This window comes from Elephantulus edwardii, unplaced genomic scaffold (genome assembly GCF_000299155.1).
Source record: "Elephantulus edwardii isolate Elephantulus edwardi_28Jun2011 unplaced genomic scaffold, EleEdw1.0 scaffold00105, whole genome shotgun sequence".
NCBI lineage: Eukaryota > Metazoa > Chordata > Mammalia > Macroscelidea > Macroscelididae > Elephantulus > Elephantulus edwardii.
In genome coordinates, this window is record NW_006399855.1 from 2,454,483 (window position 1) to 2,469,509 (window position 15,027).

The 15,027-nt window shown below is 38.6% G+C and overlaps 1 protein-coding gene across 5 annotated transcripts in view; it reads right to left on the bottom strand.

The window, feature by feature from the left end:
- The window catches only part of CELF2 (CUGBP, Elav-like family member 2), a 474,025-nt gene that overhangs the window by 81,150 nt on the left and 377,848 nt on the right, over nucleotides 1-15,027 (bottom strand). For all 5 annotated transcript variants that reach the window (XM_006891845.1, XM_006891848.1, XM_006891846.1 and 2 more), the window contains 2 exons: nucleotides 12,554-12,688; nucleotides 3,471-3,550 (listed from right to left, as the gene is read on the bottom strand). In XM_006891845.1, the coding sequence (XP_006891907.1) occupies nucleotides 3,471-3,550; nucleotides 12,554-12,688 (215 nt within the window). The remainder of the gene's footprint in view (nucleotides 1-3,470; nucleotides 3,551-12,553; nucleotides 12,689-15,027) is intronic.

Genomic DNA, 15,027 nt, shown 5'->3' on the forward strand with positions numbered 1-15,027 from the left:
TGGTTCACACCTTTTCAGAAAGTCTCATCTTCCTTTCATGCCACATCTATTCTATTCACAATCCCCAGAGCTACTGCAAACCAAAAGAATCATTCTAGTCAAAGGAGATATAATCATGAATGATAGGAGGATTTCACTTGCCTTCCCTCCCCCAATAATCTCACCAATTTTGGAATTTCTTTAAATTTTCAATTCCTTTAAAAGAGAAGGAGTAGGGGTAGTAAAGGAGAAATGACCAAGGATTATATAGGAGGATGAATTCATGTTTGAGACAGATAAAGTCATTAGGGAAAATAATGGCCTAACATCTCAAGCATGAAGACTTCCTTTCAAAAACCCATTTGCTATTTGGAAAATCCTCAGTAAAAATGTACCCCATTCTTCCCCTCAGCCCATCCTCCCTCTTGGTGAGTCTTGCTCACACATTTCATCACAACTAAAGCTGTTATATTTTGCTGAGATATAAAAGAAGTAATTCTATCCAAGTGATAACATAAAAACTTTTCTTGAAACTCAGCATGCTCACAGACTTTTCTCAGAGACCGTGGGTGTACTTCTATTTAAATGGACTTTTCCTCTCTCCTCTCTTAGGGCCATTTTTCTTTCTTCCAGAAAACAAACTACCATATCCCTTTGGGTAGTTATTGGTGATAGAGTTGTGAATACAGAGGCTCTCATGTCTGTTTTTATTCACCAAAAGGTAAAACCCAAAACTGAATTTGAGCAAAATGTGGGAGTAAAAATTCAGGGGACTGTTTCATGTTGAATATCCAACACATCTGTCTTCAGCTCTGAAAGCCAGAGTTAGAGTAATGAGTATTAAGTGTCAGTAATTTCATACAAAAATTTCCCTACCATTTAAAAAAAATCTACAATTCATTTTTCTTCATTTGCTCCATATTTCAGCACTTCATCACTTTTAAGGACAAAACACTTTGAAAATGGAAATTATATAGAGAAGGGGTCTTGTGTGGCAAACGGTTGTTATTGTTGCACTACATTTGTTCCTTAACAAATAATAGTGTTTCTTTATAACAGTATAACAGTACATGTTTTCTTCTACCTTAAATACAAAATATGTGCTCAGCAGGAATGTGCATATGCAGATAGATGAAGAAAATTATATTATGGCTTATAAATGGACTTTTTTTTAAAACTGAAAGGCAAAAACAGAATGAAAGGGAGTGGAGGAAAGTGGATAGAAGGTACAATATAAAAATTAATTAGCTTTGAGACCTTTTTTTAAAAAAAAGATAGTTTTTTAAAAAAAACTTTACTATTCTCATCATTTCAAATTCAAATATCTTAGAGAATACATCTTAGTCAGAGATGTGATTCACAGTCCTGAAAATGTAATTGATTAAAAGAAAAACCTTCAGATATACAATTAATATGCACTATATTTATATTTAATCTTCTATTTAAATGTCATAAAGGCTAGGAAATGTGTCTGAGTGTCTCTTTTTTTTAAACATGGATGCCTAGATTTAAAAACAAGTACAACAAATTTATGTTTTAATGACATTAACAGTCACAGATTTCTTTTGAAGACATATGCCCATTCTCTAGAACAGATTCTTTTTAGTATGAAATCATATTATGTTCTTGGTCCTGGTTCTTCCCAGCTCTGCTTTATGATGTTGATTTCTCCTTCTACAGTGACACAGGAGGGCTCTGGCTCCATCCTCAGCTCAGCTCGCTGTGGAGTCACTTGGGGAGGAGGGGGCTGGGTCAGGGTAGAGACCTGCCCCTCCCCAAAGCCAACTCACACAGTGAAAATATTTCAGGTTAATATTTTTTAAGGGAAATGAGACCTACTTGGGTACAAATCACTAAATTACAGGAAAAAAATAATTAAAGAATGAAACACACATATGGAAGAGAATAATACAGGTAAAGACATTTTTTCTCCCCAACAGCACTTTCATCTTAATCTCCAGATTGAAATGTAGTAGGAAATCGGGCTGATCCACAATAATAGAGTAGCCTAAGTTCAGAGAAAGGGGAACAAAAACATTGTCACACATGTAACTGCATGTTGTACAAGACTGGATTCCTAGATATTTCAAATCCTGCTAATTATTTCCTAGCATGGCTGATTTTCATCTGAGCTGGCCTTCAGGTTGGGGGTGTGAGTGTCTTAAAAATGCATTGCACTGAAAGGAAAAGACATTGATTATATAAGATATGTTAAGAATATAAAAGTCAAAATGAATGTTTGAAAAAGACAATAGGCTTTGCAATGCTGATATCACAAGTCAGAAAAGTACAGTAAACACTTAAATGACAATGCCATGCACACGCCTTTCCCCCCTTCTCCACCCACCTTTTGTCTCCCTATTAAAAAGTTGCCCACGAAACATGACGCATAATGATCACTTAGCTCCCAGCATGCATTGGGAGATGCAGCATTGCAAAAAACAAACAAAAAAGAGCCCCAACAAAATGGGGGAGGGGTAGAAGAAGCTCAAACAATTTAAAAAAGAAATTCTGCATGTTAAATAAAATTGGAAACATCTTGTGTTTTCAAAAAATAAAACATAGCCTCATATAACACCACAAGGCCACCTCCAGAAAAGATCACCCATACACAAAGATACAGTATACATAGTACAGCAGAACATGCATTCCCAAATGGTTCCATCAGACAATACAGAATAAATAACAGCATATCACTCTTGGAATGCTTTTGTGCAAAATTCTGAAAGGCCATGACCCAAATCACAGACTAAAAGTACAGAGCCATCTATCTATACTTCTGGGTGAACACACCAGTATAGTAATCTTCCCCTAAGTTACTATTTCTCATTAGGAGACTAAATTTGAGCCTTTATTATTGCCCACTTTTAGGAGAAATATAAATCTACTCTTATCCCCCAGTGAACAATTATACATTTTCACTGGTTAAATGAAGCAGGAGAAGTATTAATGTTCTCCAAAATTTCAATGCAAAAATATAATTTTATTGGGCTAGCTTAAAGATAACTTGACCCCACATAAAGAACCTTGTGGTTTGGCACAAGGCAAACTATAATCTGGGGTGGTGGTGTTCATGTCTGATTTGTACCCATCCTGGCGTAGGGAAGGCATTTGAGTCTTTAGGTACAGAATGACACTTTGCTTAAATTGCACAGACTTGATATTGCAGGAGCTGAGCCACTGCAACAAAAGGCTCAAAATATATCTGCGGAGCAAGTGGAAGGTCTTACTAAAATACATTTCAAGTCATTAGGGGAAAAATTCAGAGAAAGTGGAGGAAAAAAGAAAGAGATTTAAACAGAGAGAGAGGGACAGAGAAAGGGGGAAAAAAAGAAGGTATGAATGAGAGTGAATATGAATGAATTAGAAAGAGAGATGGTGAAAGTTTAAATCTGTGATTGTCATGTGAACAATCCACACAGGAGAGAATTGCTTTACCATTCCCCATCATTTGCACAAAGAAAACAAAGAAAGGGCAGATGATACAGTACCTCCATGGTCTGAGACTGATGCATGGCTTTGATTGCATTCTGTGCCATTGCCCTTGTAGAAAATGTGACAAACGCACAGCCTGTGGGAAACAAGGGGACAGGGAGCAGGAAAGACAAAAAACAACAAGACAAAAGGGTTGGACGCTTGTTAAACCAACACAGTCTACGAGAACTGCCACAAGACGACACTGTTCTCAGTAGTACATAAAAATAAACAACTTCTTTCTTTGGCTTTATCTTATTTTGCTTTTTATTCACAGTGCTGACTTGCTAATCTGACCAAAGCAGAAAGATTTATTTATTAGTTTATTTTTTAAAATGGAAAGTAAGGGAGAAAGTTGGGTACTTTTTTAGCCACAGGGTTTGAAATTAGCAAGATCTAGTTTGCATTTTGTAGAATAAAAAGTTGCTATTTTACATTTTCTCCTTGGATGATCTTCTTTACTTGGGGCATGGATACACATTGTATTTCAAATTCTATCCTTGATTTTGAAGAAGAAAATATTAAAATCATCACACCAAGGGCAAATTAGCAAATAAATGCCAAGTGCTCAAAATGTCAGCAAATAATATTTTAAACACACACACATATATATATATACACATACCTATCTATAAAATCTCTGCTGCGTAGTTAAAAATATACATGTATAAATATAAAATGATGTTATTCAAGTACAAACAAATACAATAATACTATACAAACTATTTAGTAATTTCTAAGTATTAAAACAGAAACAAATACTCTCATTACTCAGAATATTCAACAGTGCATATAAAGTGAAATGTAAAAATTTGTATTCCTCTTCTTTATTTATACAAAATTCTCACGACTTTTTAAAGTGGCAACTCTCTAAAGTGTACAAGAGATTCAATCTAAAGACTTTACAAAGGACACTGAACATTTCTCTGAATGTCTTCTGTGCAACCCAAAAAACTTCCTGCATGTATTTTTTTTCCTTCTCTTGCGCTGTAAAATAACAAGCATCCATGGTGCCTGTTCCTCCTTCCTGCACCACTGTTGGCCACCATGCAGGTCACTGCTCCAACTACACGGCTCATTGGCCTTTTCACTAATAAAAACACTGCCTTTTGAAATTTACATTTTATTCATCATGCACCCTTGGGCTTCTTAGAGAAGAACACTGTGAAATTAATGCAGATTCAGGCTGATTTTATAATAATACCACAGCACACTAAAAGCTTAGCTAAAGCAACACAGACTTATTCATTTATGATCTCTAATGACTTTAAAAGTGCATTGATTTTCAGCTTCTTTAGCCTTGCACAGTTTGAACTTAGGTATCAGAGAATAATTTAGTGTTCCACTCAATTTCCTCAAAACATTATTATTATTACTACTTAAAAGATTTCCAAATGAAGCAGATCTAAACACTGAGCGGCTGTAGCCTATTGTCATTTCTGACTGGATGCATAAAAGCGGAATTCTGGCATCAACAATACGATATTGCTGCCCCTGTGGCCAATAAGCAAAATAAAGTGTTCTACATTCAAACAACCAGCAGATTGTTTGGTTATGGAAATCAACTTGTGAGGCATAAAAAGATATTTTCATCTAATGCTACATGCATACCTGGTAAAAGCATCAAGTCAATACCACATTAGCACCTTTTAATCAAACAGCAATAAGAGAAAGTAATGCCTGCCCACCACCCACTCCTCCAAAACACAACATCCAGTCATGAAAATAAGTCATTGTCATTTCTTCTTTTGCATCATGCTGATGCACAAGAACCTCGCGGCAAGTTATCTCACACTCACCCCCTGGTTAAGTGGGCCCCTTACAAAAGCCAAATGACGTCTAGCTTGTCACAAATGTTGTGCTATTTCATATTCTGCTATTTTATACTCAGATATGTTAGTAGCTCATGAAGCTTAATATTTAACCACGCTGTGCATCTCGACAGCCTGTAGCTGCTGCCATATATATGCAAGAATGGAGCAGCTTTCTAGAAGGCATCAAGGCAGTGGGTGTGCCTGCGTGAGGCTCAGACAAGAGCACCTTTGTGGGCTTCCTTACTGATGCTGAACTTTTAGACCGCAGCCCCAATCTCACTACCCATTTCAAACTAACATCTCTGCAAAACCATTATGCTTTTCATCAACACTACTAGCAGAGGAAATAACACTAAGACATTTTCATGTTTCCATTTCTTATCTTGAAAATACAATGGAGGCAAAAGCAAATGAGCTAATGGAGAAAGATCTGAAGCCATGCAAAGCCCCGCACTGACTCCACTTTTACTAGCCAAGATTGTTTCATTTACTTCATTTGCTCTTATTATCCAGGAACATGTGCTAAACTGACAGTTTCCAAATGGGGGTTAAGAATGCATACAAAACATGTAGAATGTCAACAAAAATCAATAAGGCACATTCTGTGCATTTACCACAATTTCATATAAGCAGAACTTTTTGGTAAGTAGTGTCGTGAGAAAGAGCTAGCAATTAACAGGTCTCCAAAGAAAAGTTTAGCAGCAAAACAATAAAATGATCTCTCTATAAACTCGAACCATTGCCCTTTCCTCTATGAAACCTGCAATTAAAAGCTCAACTGATGCTTCTAATTATGCTAGCCTCACCCTATCCAAAAAAAATGGTCTGACAAATCTGATGACTTCTTTAACCTTTCTATTCTGTTGGCAGTGGTGCAGTAAGAGAGATGCTGTCTCCTTAGGGGCTTCTGTCACGTTCTGTACTGTGTGCTGTGTTCAATTACTTAAGAGGCAAAATTACTGTGTCATTTATAAAGAGGGAGTGAGTGCTTGTTGAAAAATCTCATTCTCTCTGCCACTCTGCATGAAGTTAAACAACCTTAGAACTAAGAATTTCTTGGACTGGTGGCTTGCTAACCATTGTAATCTCTCTCACAGCAGGAGGAGTGGTGGTAATCATATGGCTAAATTTTAATTTTCTTTCCAACAAGGATTTCCAATACCTCTTATACTATAGAGGTGACTTTAGGACTAGGCCTCACATCAGTGGCTTTTCACTCACTGAGGGTCAAGTTAACAACTACCACCAAGGTTGGCTTATCACTAGCTCCCACAAGCCAACCAGATGACTTTCCACTGGACAGAAATAACTTATATCATAACAACTATCACTGTCCTCTGCTAATAACCTCTTCACTGGGTCTTGACAAGGCAACTGCTCTGGGCTTACAGGGTCAGCCCTTAACCACTCTAGATTGATGCACACATGTGCTGTCTCAGCAATCAGTGATCAAAATGCCGAGGAAACCAGACTGAAGAAAAGGCAGGTACTGAAATAATGAAGCTACATTTCTTCCTGGTTAGGTATGGTAGCCTGTACGACACCATCTTAAAATCTTTACATAAATAATAGCAAAAAAAAAGTACATTGGTAAATGTGGCCAAGATGCATTTACCTGGCAATTATTCATTGTCTCCACTTTCAGAATGTCAGAGACTGCTAATAGAAATGAAAGAGAGTTGAATTCCTCTTATTTCAGTGAGGGTGCCTTCTTGCTGCTAAAACAGATATATGATTGACTGGGGAAAGGTTTCTCAAAGTCATTTCCTCCCACAGACAAGATAGATCTAAGGAATGCACGCAGCCTGTCACTGAGAAGATTTCTGAACGCATCTATTACACCTGTCATTTTAACTCAAAGAATATCTTAACTCAGGGGCTCTACCTTTTTCTTGGCTGCAGAATTTGGAGAGAGCCAGATGAATTCTTGCTTCACACCAAAAAAATGATAGATATATCTTAATATATATATTACATATATATAGTCCAGGTACTTGCTGTGTGTCAAATGTGATAATGGTTACCCATGGTGGGCAGTGTTTGGTGGAGTCTCTAGATTAAAACAGGCTTGGGAGCAGGAGTGGCATCAGCTTCTGAAATAGTTTGCTTCTGGAACCTCTATGAACTTAGAGAAATGATGAAAGTTACAGTGTTCAGGTCTTTTGTTCACAGGGTCACTATGTGTCGTCTATGACTCAACAGCACTTAACAACAACACGTCAGGCACTATTAAAAGGCCTCCTGCTTTCCTATTACTTGTGTGAAAGGAAGAGCTGGAGAACACTCTATTTCAAATGAAAGAAGCATAATTTAAAATAACTTGTGCATCATGAAGGAGATTCCAGGCTATATGGAAAGCTTGTTTACAAACTCATGTTTAGTCAAGAAAGATTTTGATACAGTTGATTTTCCTCATGAGTTTTTTTGTTTCCCCTCACAATGGGAAACATGTCTTACCAAATATAATGTTGGGGCATACAAGGGAACTCTCATGGTCCATCCCAACTGTTGGGTGAGTTTATTTGAAAAACTGGCGTGGAGAGAGACTTCATTTACACCATGTAAGGTTGAGTGCAGACTTGGACGTACTAACTAGCTGGCAAAATCTCATCACTTAAGTGAGACTGGAAGATTGTGTTCAAATCAAGATTTCAGCTTTACCAAAAGCAGTCGATAATTTGGGGATGAGAGGTGGGGGGGGGTCACTGGGTGAATGTTCCCAGACATCTGGATATTCAGGCACTATGTGGGGAAGGAAAGCTCGGTTGTTTTGATCAAAATGGAGTCCTTTCCATGTATATGCTTTAAAAGTCAAGCCCCAAAGCCCTGATCAGATACAGCAAAAACAAATGAGGATTTAATGGCTAAATCCTGTCTTTGCTCTCCAACATCCCTGAAGGTATTGCCAATTCATTTTTTTTCAAGGATTCTGGCAGGAGAATGCTGGAACCCCATAAACACAGCTGGAATATTCTTAAACAAGCCGAAAGTTGCCTTAAATGGCAGTGGAGATTTGACTACAGTTTATGGGAAAGAAAAATGAAGTAAATGCCTTCACTGTCTCTGAGTTACAGATATTCAGTTGCTATGGTGCAGAAAACTCTGAAAATTGTACCCAAATAGACAATTCTGACTGTGGGGTTATGGGTAAGCGAGGCTGTATGTATTTTAGGAAATCAACATGTTAAGGTAATACTGTCAAACAATGCGCTGGCTTAGAAACTTCAGGCTTTGATTTTGAGAGCAAACATGGAATTTGAATTGTCATGTGTGGGCTTACAGTATCCTGATTGTTTTCTCAATAAAAGCTCAACAAGGGGAAAAAAAAAGAAAAATAGCTAATACCACAGACCTGGAAAGTTTGCCCACAGTTATTGAAGGATTTCAGGGTCATGAAGTTGCTGGAAAGCATCTCAATACAATATTTTCCAAATTAAAAATGCTAGTGGGGAAGGGTTATTGTCTCCAAAGGGGAACATGCCTCCATAGGAGTGGGAACACTGTCTAAAAGAGAACTTGGGTGGGACAAATGGTTAAGCACTTCAGACTGACAGGTTGAACCCTCCCAGAATCATCTCAGAAGACATGCCTGGTGGTCCACTTTAGAAAGGTCACAGCCTTGAAAACTCTATGGATCAAGTCCATTCTGCAAACATGGAGTTTCCATGAGCTAGAATGGGACTGGTGGCAATCAACATCAACACTGCCTAAAGCAAGAGAGACGCCTAACATTTTGGGAATAGCTTCAATGTCTTGTGGCAAGTGCTAAGTGCTTCCAATGCGAAGTCGTATCAATTTCCTGAATGGGTTTGTCCTGAAACATGGCACCCAGTGAGTATAGGGAGCAATGATGAGATTAAAAAAAAAAAAAAATATATATATATATATATATATACACACACACAATTTCATGCCTGTACAAAGATTGCTCTTTGCCTTTTGATTTTTTTTAAGACTGTGACCTTAACTAGAAGCATGGCAAGGCTTGGTAGGTCCACTGTTGTAGGTCTTGCACCTCTAACATTCCATGACTGATTATGCCTGGAGACACCAAGCCTGCCACCTATTAGGGATAAATTTAAACTACTGATGTAGCAGAGAAGATGTGATATTAGAAACTACAGGAAGTCACCACACTGATTGCCTCTGTCTTTGTTCTTGTAGCTGAACTGGGCAAAAGAGAGGAGTGAACCACTCAACCTCCCCTCTTCCTCTCCATAATGTCTGATTTACACTTTTTAACTGAATACTGTGTACCCTGGTTCAGTACTGGAAGGGACCTTTTGGAACAGCCCAGCTTTTATTTAACTCATTTTTTATTTATTTCTTTAAACAGTTGAGCTAGCAAAAGGCACAGTGAACAGAAATGCTGAGGGCCCTTTATCTGCAGTGCCACTAATGGGAGACACTTATTAATATTTGATTGAAAATGGCAATTCTTTAATAAAAGTAAAATAGTAGCATGAAAGAGAGTTGTTCTTTTAACAAATACAATGATTCAGGAGCAGCCTCCTGTACCCAGGAGTCCCTGGGTCCTGCTAATTGAAATCCAGACCACTGTCTGGCTTTATATTTCAGAACAAATGGTTATAGATGAGTATTTTTCTCTTTTTTACATAGGGAATTCTCATCAGTTCACCAGAAATTACTTTTCTGTTAAAAAAAAAAAAAGAAAAAAAGCTGGGGGGCAGTACTCTACTTTTTACATTGAACCAGCATTTGCATAAAATATTGATGAGAGTGCTCCCATAACTTGCTTCAGAAATAGGCTGCGTCTGGTGTCAAGTGCTGGTTAATCAACCAAATAGCAGATCAAATTAGCTAAGTTCTCTTGCTAAGTACTGTGTCCTGCTCTTTCTTATGAAAGTGTGGGCTGCTTTAAATCATTATCTGCAGAAAGTAACCAATCCAGGCTCAAGAAGCACTAAATGCTGTAGGCAGCAATGCTACTTAAGACTGTCCCCACTGGACAGAAGGAGAAAGTAAGACACAGCCATGTCATAAGTCGGCTGAGTCAAGCAGAGACAGGAAGGAAGTCGAGCATTTATACTTCACATTCATGGTCTCTTTATTAGTGTGTGAACATTATGTGTGTATACAAAAACTATCGTGTCAGGATCTAATGACTCCTTATGAGATAAACAGCGTAGATGTTCTCACTACTGGCAGTTACAAATGTGGGTGATTTCTCACTCTGAGTGACAGAGATAGGAACATGAATTGACTAAGGTCACACTTCATGTCAGCAGAAGTTCTGGGACTGGAAGTTGGTGTCACTGGCTTCTAAGTCACTATGAATTCTATCATGATTAATTTAAGGCTCTCCTGTCTTTTTTTTCTTCATGCCTTGGCAAATGGAAATTAAAATGAAAGCAAAGATGTACTACTGAAAATATTTATGGGAGAAAAGAAGGACTTAGTTACTAAATTGACAGCAGAAAAGAGAATTCCAACATAATATTATATCTTCCAGATATCTTTAACTTTTCACTGAGCTACACTGTCTTTTCCTATCATACTTTTTAACCTGGTTCGTCTGCCTCAGTGAGTAGAATAATATGAGAGAAAAATATATAATGACTACAATAAGATGATCAGAAATTAAAAGCAGCAGCAATGGCTTGAGCTTGCTTGTGAGGTTACACAGGAGCAGAAGGTCACATGGTTCTCAAGACTGATGGAAGACGTTGATTGGCATTGATGCTGGCCAGGCAGTAAGCTACAGATTATCCTGAGGCATCAGACCTGCTGTTTAGGGATCGCACTCAATATCACGTCTGACTCAATTTTTAGAGAACTGTTTCTTTTCAGTGAGTGTTAAGTAAGAATTTCAGAATTGTTACAGATGCTTAAAGCTGTGATTCTGTGTGTGTCTCTCTCAGCTCCCTTTATTTATTTATTTTTCGACACCACAGAAATCTCAAGTTCAGTGTTATTCTATCCCCTTCAAGTCTTCCTCTAGAAATAGCTCCCTTGGGGCGGGGGGGGGGGGGAACGGGGGGGCAGGGGGATGGGATATGACAACCGTGGAAGTGGAGGTGGATGTAGGTGGAGAACTTTTGTTCTCTGTGCCTTCAGTTTTAGCAGCTGACACGAAGCTTAAAGCCTAAAAGTCAAAAGGAACTTAACTGAGGAAATTGCGACCACAAGATTGTTACCACTCAGAGTCAACCGTTATGAGTGGTTTCAGGGAGGAGGTGTGTGGCATTGTCTTCCTCACATGGCACTAAATTCAGGTAAAACTAGTGAGATGGGTGAAAATTGGTGCCTTGGGTACTTTGGGCTTAAACTTTTCCTTCAACATGTGGTCTCTCTCGGTTAGAAAAGCTGGCTAGAATTGGTTTCTGAGGATGAAGAGAAATTTTTAATTAGCTCCAAGGCAACTACACTGATAATCAGATTAAATGAAATCCTCTTCATGATGCAAATATACAGGCTTACTATAAAAACCTGAACAGCATGTCACACATAAATGCTTTTACTTCCTCTCTGGATGGCTGGAGGAAACTGTCATCAGACAACTGACTGTTCGCCCTCAATGTCAACCTTTATGAATGGTTTACGGATGGAGGTGTGTGGCATTGTCAACAAGGGAAGCAAACATGGAGAGTGAACAGTTATTCCCAACTATTTTGTATAGCTGCTTGCAAAAATGCTGGTTTTCTCAGTGCCCAGACACTGCCTCTGCTTCTATCACGGTAGAGACGAAGAGCCTACAATCTTCTTCAGGACCAACTCATTTCTCTGTCAGTTACAGTACTCCCTGTACTCGGAACTTCAGGAGTTCTGCTCTTAGAAATAAAATGCTCATACCACAGACCAGCCCAGTTACTCTCAGTCCATATCTGTCCTGTGCTATGTGGGAATTCTGACACGCTTTCCTCAGGCTCTATTACTATCAAGTGGACCAAACCTTTAAGGATTCTTTGAGGCACAGGCAGAGAATCACAAAACTAAGGTGAAAACAACAAATACTCCTTCTCATCTTCCACATCACCCTCTCCAGTTTGAGCCTGAAAGGGGATGTGTGACACCAGGGCAGCCTGTCAGCTTTCCATACGACAGTGATAACTGAGTTAATATGCTGGCACCAAGACCTTCTCAAACTGGAGAAATAAAAGCTGATCATTTCAGCTCTGGTGAAAAGTTCAGGTTGGATAACTTTATCACAGGGGACGTATTACAGGGTAACCTCTTGCTGTATGTGGTGGCTATGCCTACCTTGCCTGTGACACAGAGTTCCAATTAGCACTTAAGAAAGGAGACTTTATAGACGGCACACTCACCTCGACTCAGCCCGTCGGGTCCCCGGAGAATCCGGCATTCTTCTATCTGGCCAAATGGAGAAAACATCACCCTGATATCATTCTCATTACATTTCTTCGAAACCATTCCTATGAACAATTTTCTGTCTTCCACAGCTAGGAGATAAAAATAATGAATGAGCAAAGGCCATTTCATCTTTCCTCTTGTAATCAATGCTTCATTACCATATCAAACCACAACCCCACTATGTGAGACTGAACTCAAGCCCTAAGGCTAACCCTTCATCCTAATAGATAGTAGACTCCCTTCCTGCCCACACCTCATTCTTGCCTCTCTCTTTCCAACTTGCCCTTCTTGATTTCCACCTCTCTTCATAAGCTTGGTATTACTAATAAAACATCTTCATAGGACACAACACACTGTTGATAAGTTTCTCCCCTACTTGGGAACTAACGGAAATGTATTTACTAGCATGCTGAAGCGCTGTATAATTGCTAAAACTACCACTCCATTGTGAAACATACAGCTATTTTTGGGTATGGATTTTAATTTGAGCTTTTGTAGATGGATTTTTTGTTTGAGGTGTTTGTTTTTTTTTTTTTCACTTGAGTGACATGGAAAGAGAAAGGTCAGGAAGGGAACAACAACAAAAGGAATAGAGGCAAATGGAATTAGTCAATTAAACTTTTAACAAAACATTCAAGAGAACAAAACATTTCTCTACGCCTACTGCAAATCACTTCAGCCCCAGTGATCCAGACAGCAATAAAAGATAAAAGAGAATCTCATGTCTCTGGATAGCTAGTAAAGTACCTCCTTTTATAGTATTAGCTATGTGCCCCTAAGGTTCTCCATGGTCCATCTAAAGAGGAAGCCAATTCTTTATAAGGGGATAGGCTGCTGCTACTGAAGAATCATTTTGGGACAGCCATGCTTAGAAGTGCTCTGGTGGCCTAGTGGGTTATGCTGCCAACCCAAAGCTGGTACCTCTCTGACAGTTTGCATCTACTAGCTGCTCCTGGAAGAAAGATGGGTACTTACTCCAGTGTTATTTATAATCACTGAAAACCCATCGGGTGGGCAGCAATGAGTTCTGTGTAAAGTGAAATCCTTACAATCAGTAACAACAGTAAACTGAAAAAGGAGAGAACAATGCTATTCAAATCACTTGAAGGTAGGGTTTCTGGCAAACATAAATGCATCTGACGTATCAAGGAAACAAGGAACAAATGTGAGTGGCGGGAACGTAAGATGAGGGAGAGACAAGGGAAGTTTTACCTCAGAAGACTTGGGAGATTTTTCCATTCAGCTTTAAAAACTGGCTTATAAATTGATTTCAGGACAAGTATTTGGAGCCATTTTTTAGGACAGAGCAAAAGGTCTTTATAAAAGGGAGAAGCCCTGCTTACTTCTCACAGTTTCAAATCATTTCTAAAATGAGAGTGAGCATGAGCTGGTAGAACCAGTACTAAAATAGTCCAGGCTTAGGGGAAGGCTCTACTCGTGTGTAAGCCTTTATTTTTTTATCTATTTTATACTCTGATAAACTGGTGTTTTGACGGATTCTACTTCTATTTCTCCTATTCTTTTCCAGGACAGTGAGTGTCTCATTTGACTACCAAGAGTTTATTTTTTATTTACTGAGGCCAGGTGCTTCTGGGGATGGCTAAAGCAAAATGGATGGTCTATGCCTTCCAGGAGCTGGGTAGAGAAGACCTGTTTTGAAACCATTAAATGGTAGACTCTAGAGCTGCACTCTTGGAGGAATTGAAAAAGTTCTTCATCTGTGCTGTGCAGCATGGTAACTCCTAGTCACATGTGCCTACCAAGAACCTGCAATATGTCTACTGCAATCGAGGAAGTGAATTTTAATGCTATTAATAGAAATGTAAATACTACTGTTTGTTGTGGAGTCGATTACTAATAATGGCCACTCTACTTGAGTCAAATCCACAGGAAATTTAATTTGGCCTTAAGTCTATATCGCTAGAATTTCAAAACCATCTCTGGAACAGGTTTGAGGCCTTGAACACCAATGAGTGAAGACCACATGAGCTGTGGGAGGATATCAAGAATATCATCCATGAAGAATGCAAAAGGTCATTATAAAGGCAGAAGACGAAGAAAAGACCAAGACAGATGTCAGATGAGACTGACTATTAATTTAGAGTGCCAAGAAGTCAAAGCTAAAGGAAGAAATCAAGGAATTAAGGAGTGGAACAGAAGATTTCAAAGGGCAGCTCAGGAAGACAAAGCAAAGTATTATAATGAAATGTGCAAAGAGGTGGAGTCAGAAAATCAAAAGGGCCGAACTTTCTCAGCATTTCTTAAGCTGAAGGAATTGAAAAACAAATTAAAGCCACAATATTTAACAATATTTAAGGATGCTTTGGGCAGAATATTAAATGACCCAAGAAGCATTAAAAGAAGATGGAAGGAATATATAAAGTTACTGTACCAGAAAGGAATTGGCTAACACAGAAAACCCAAGAAG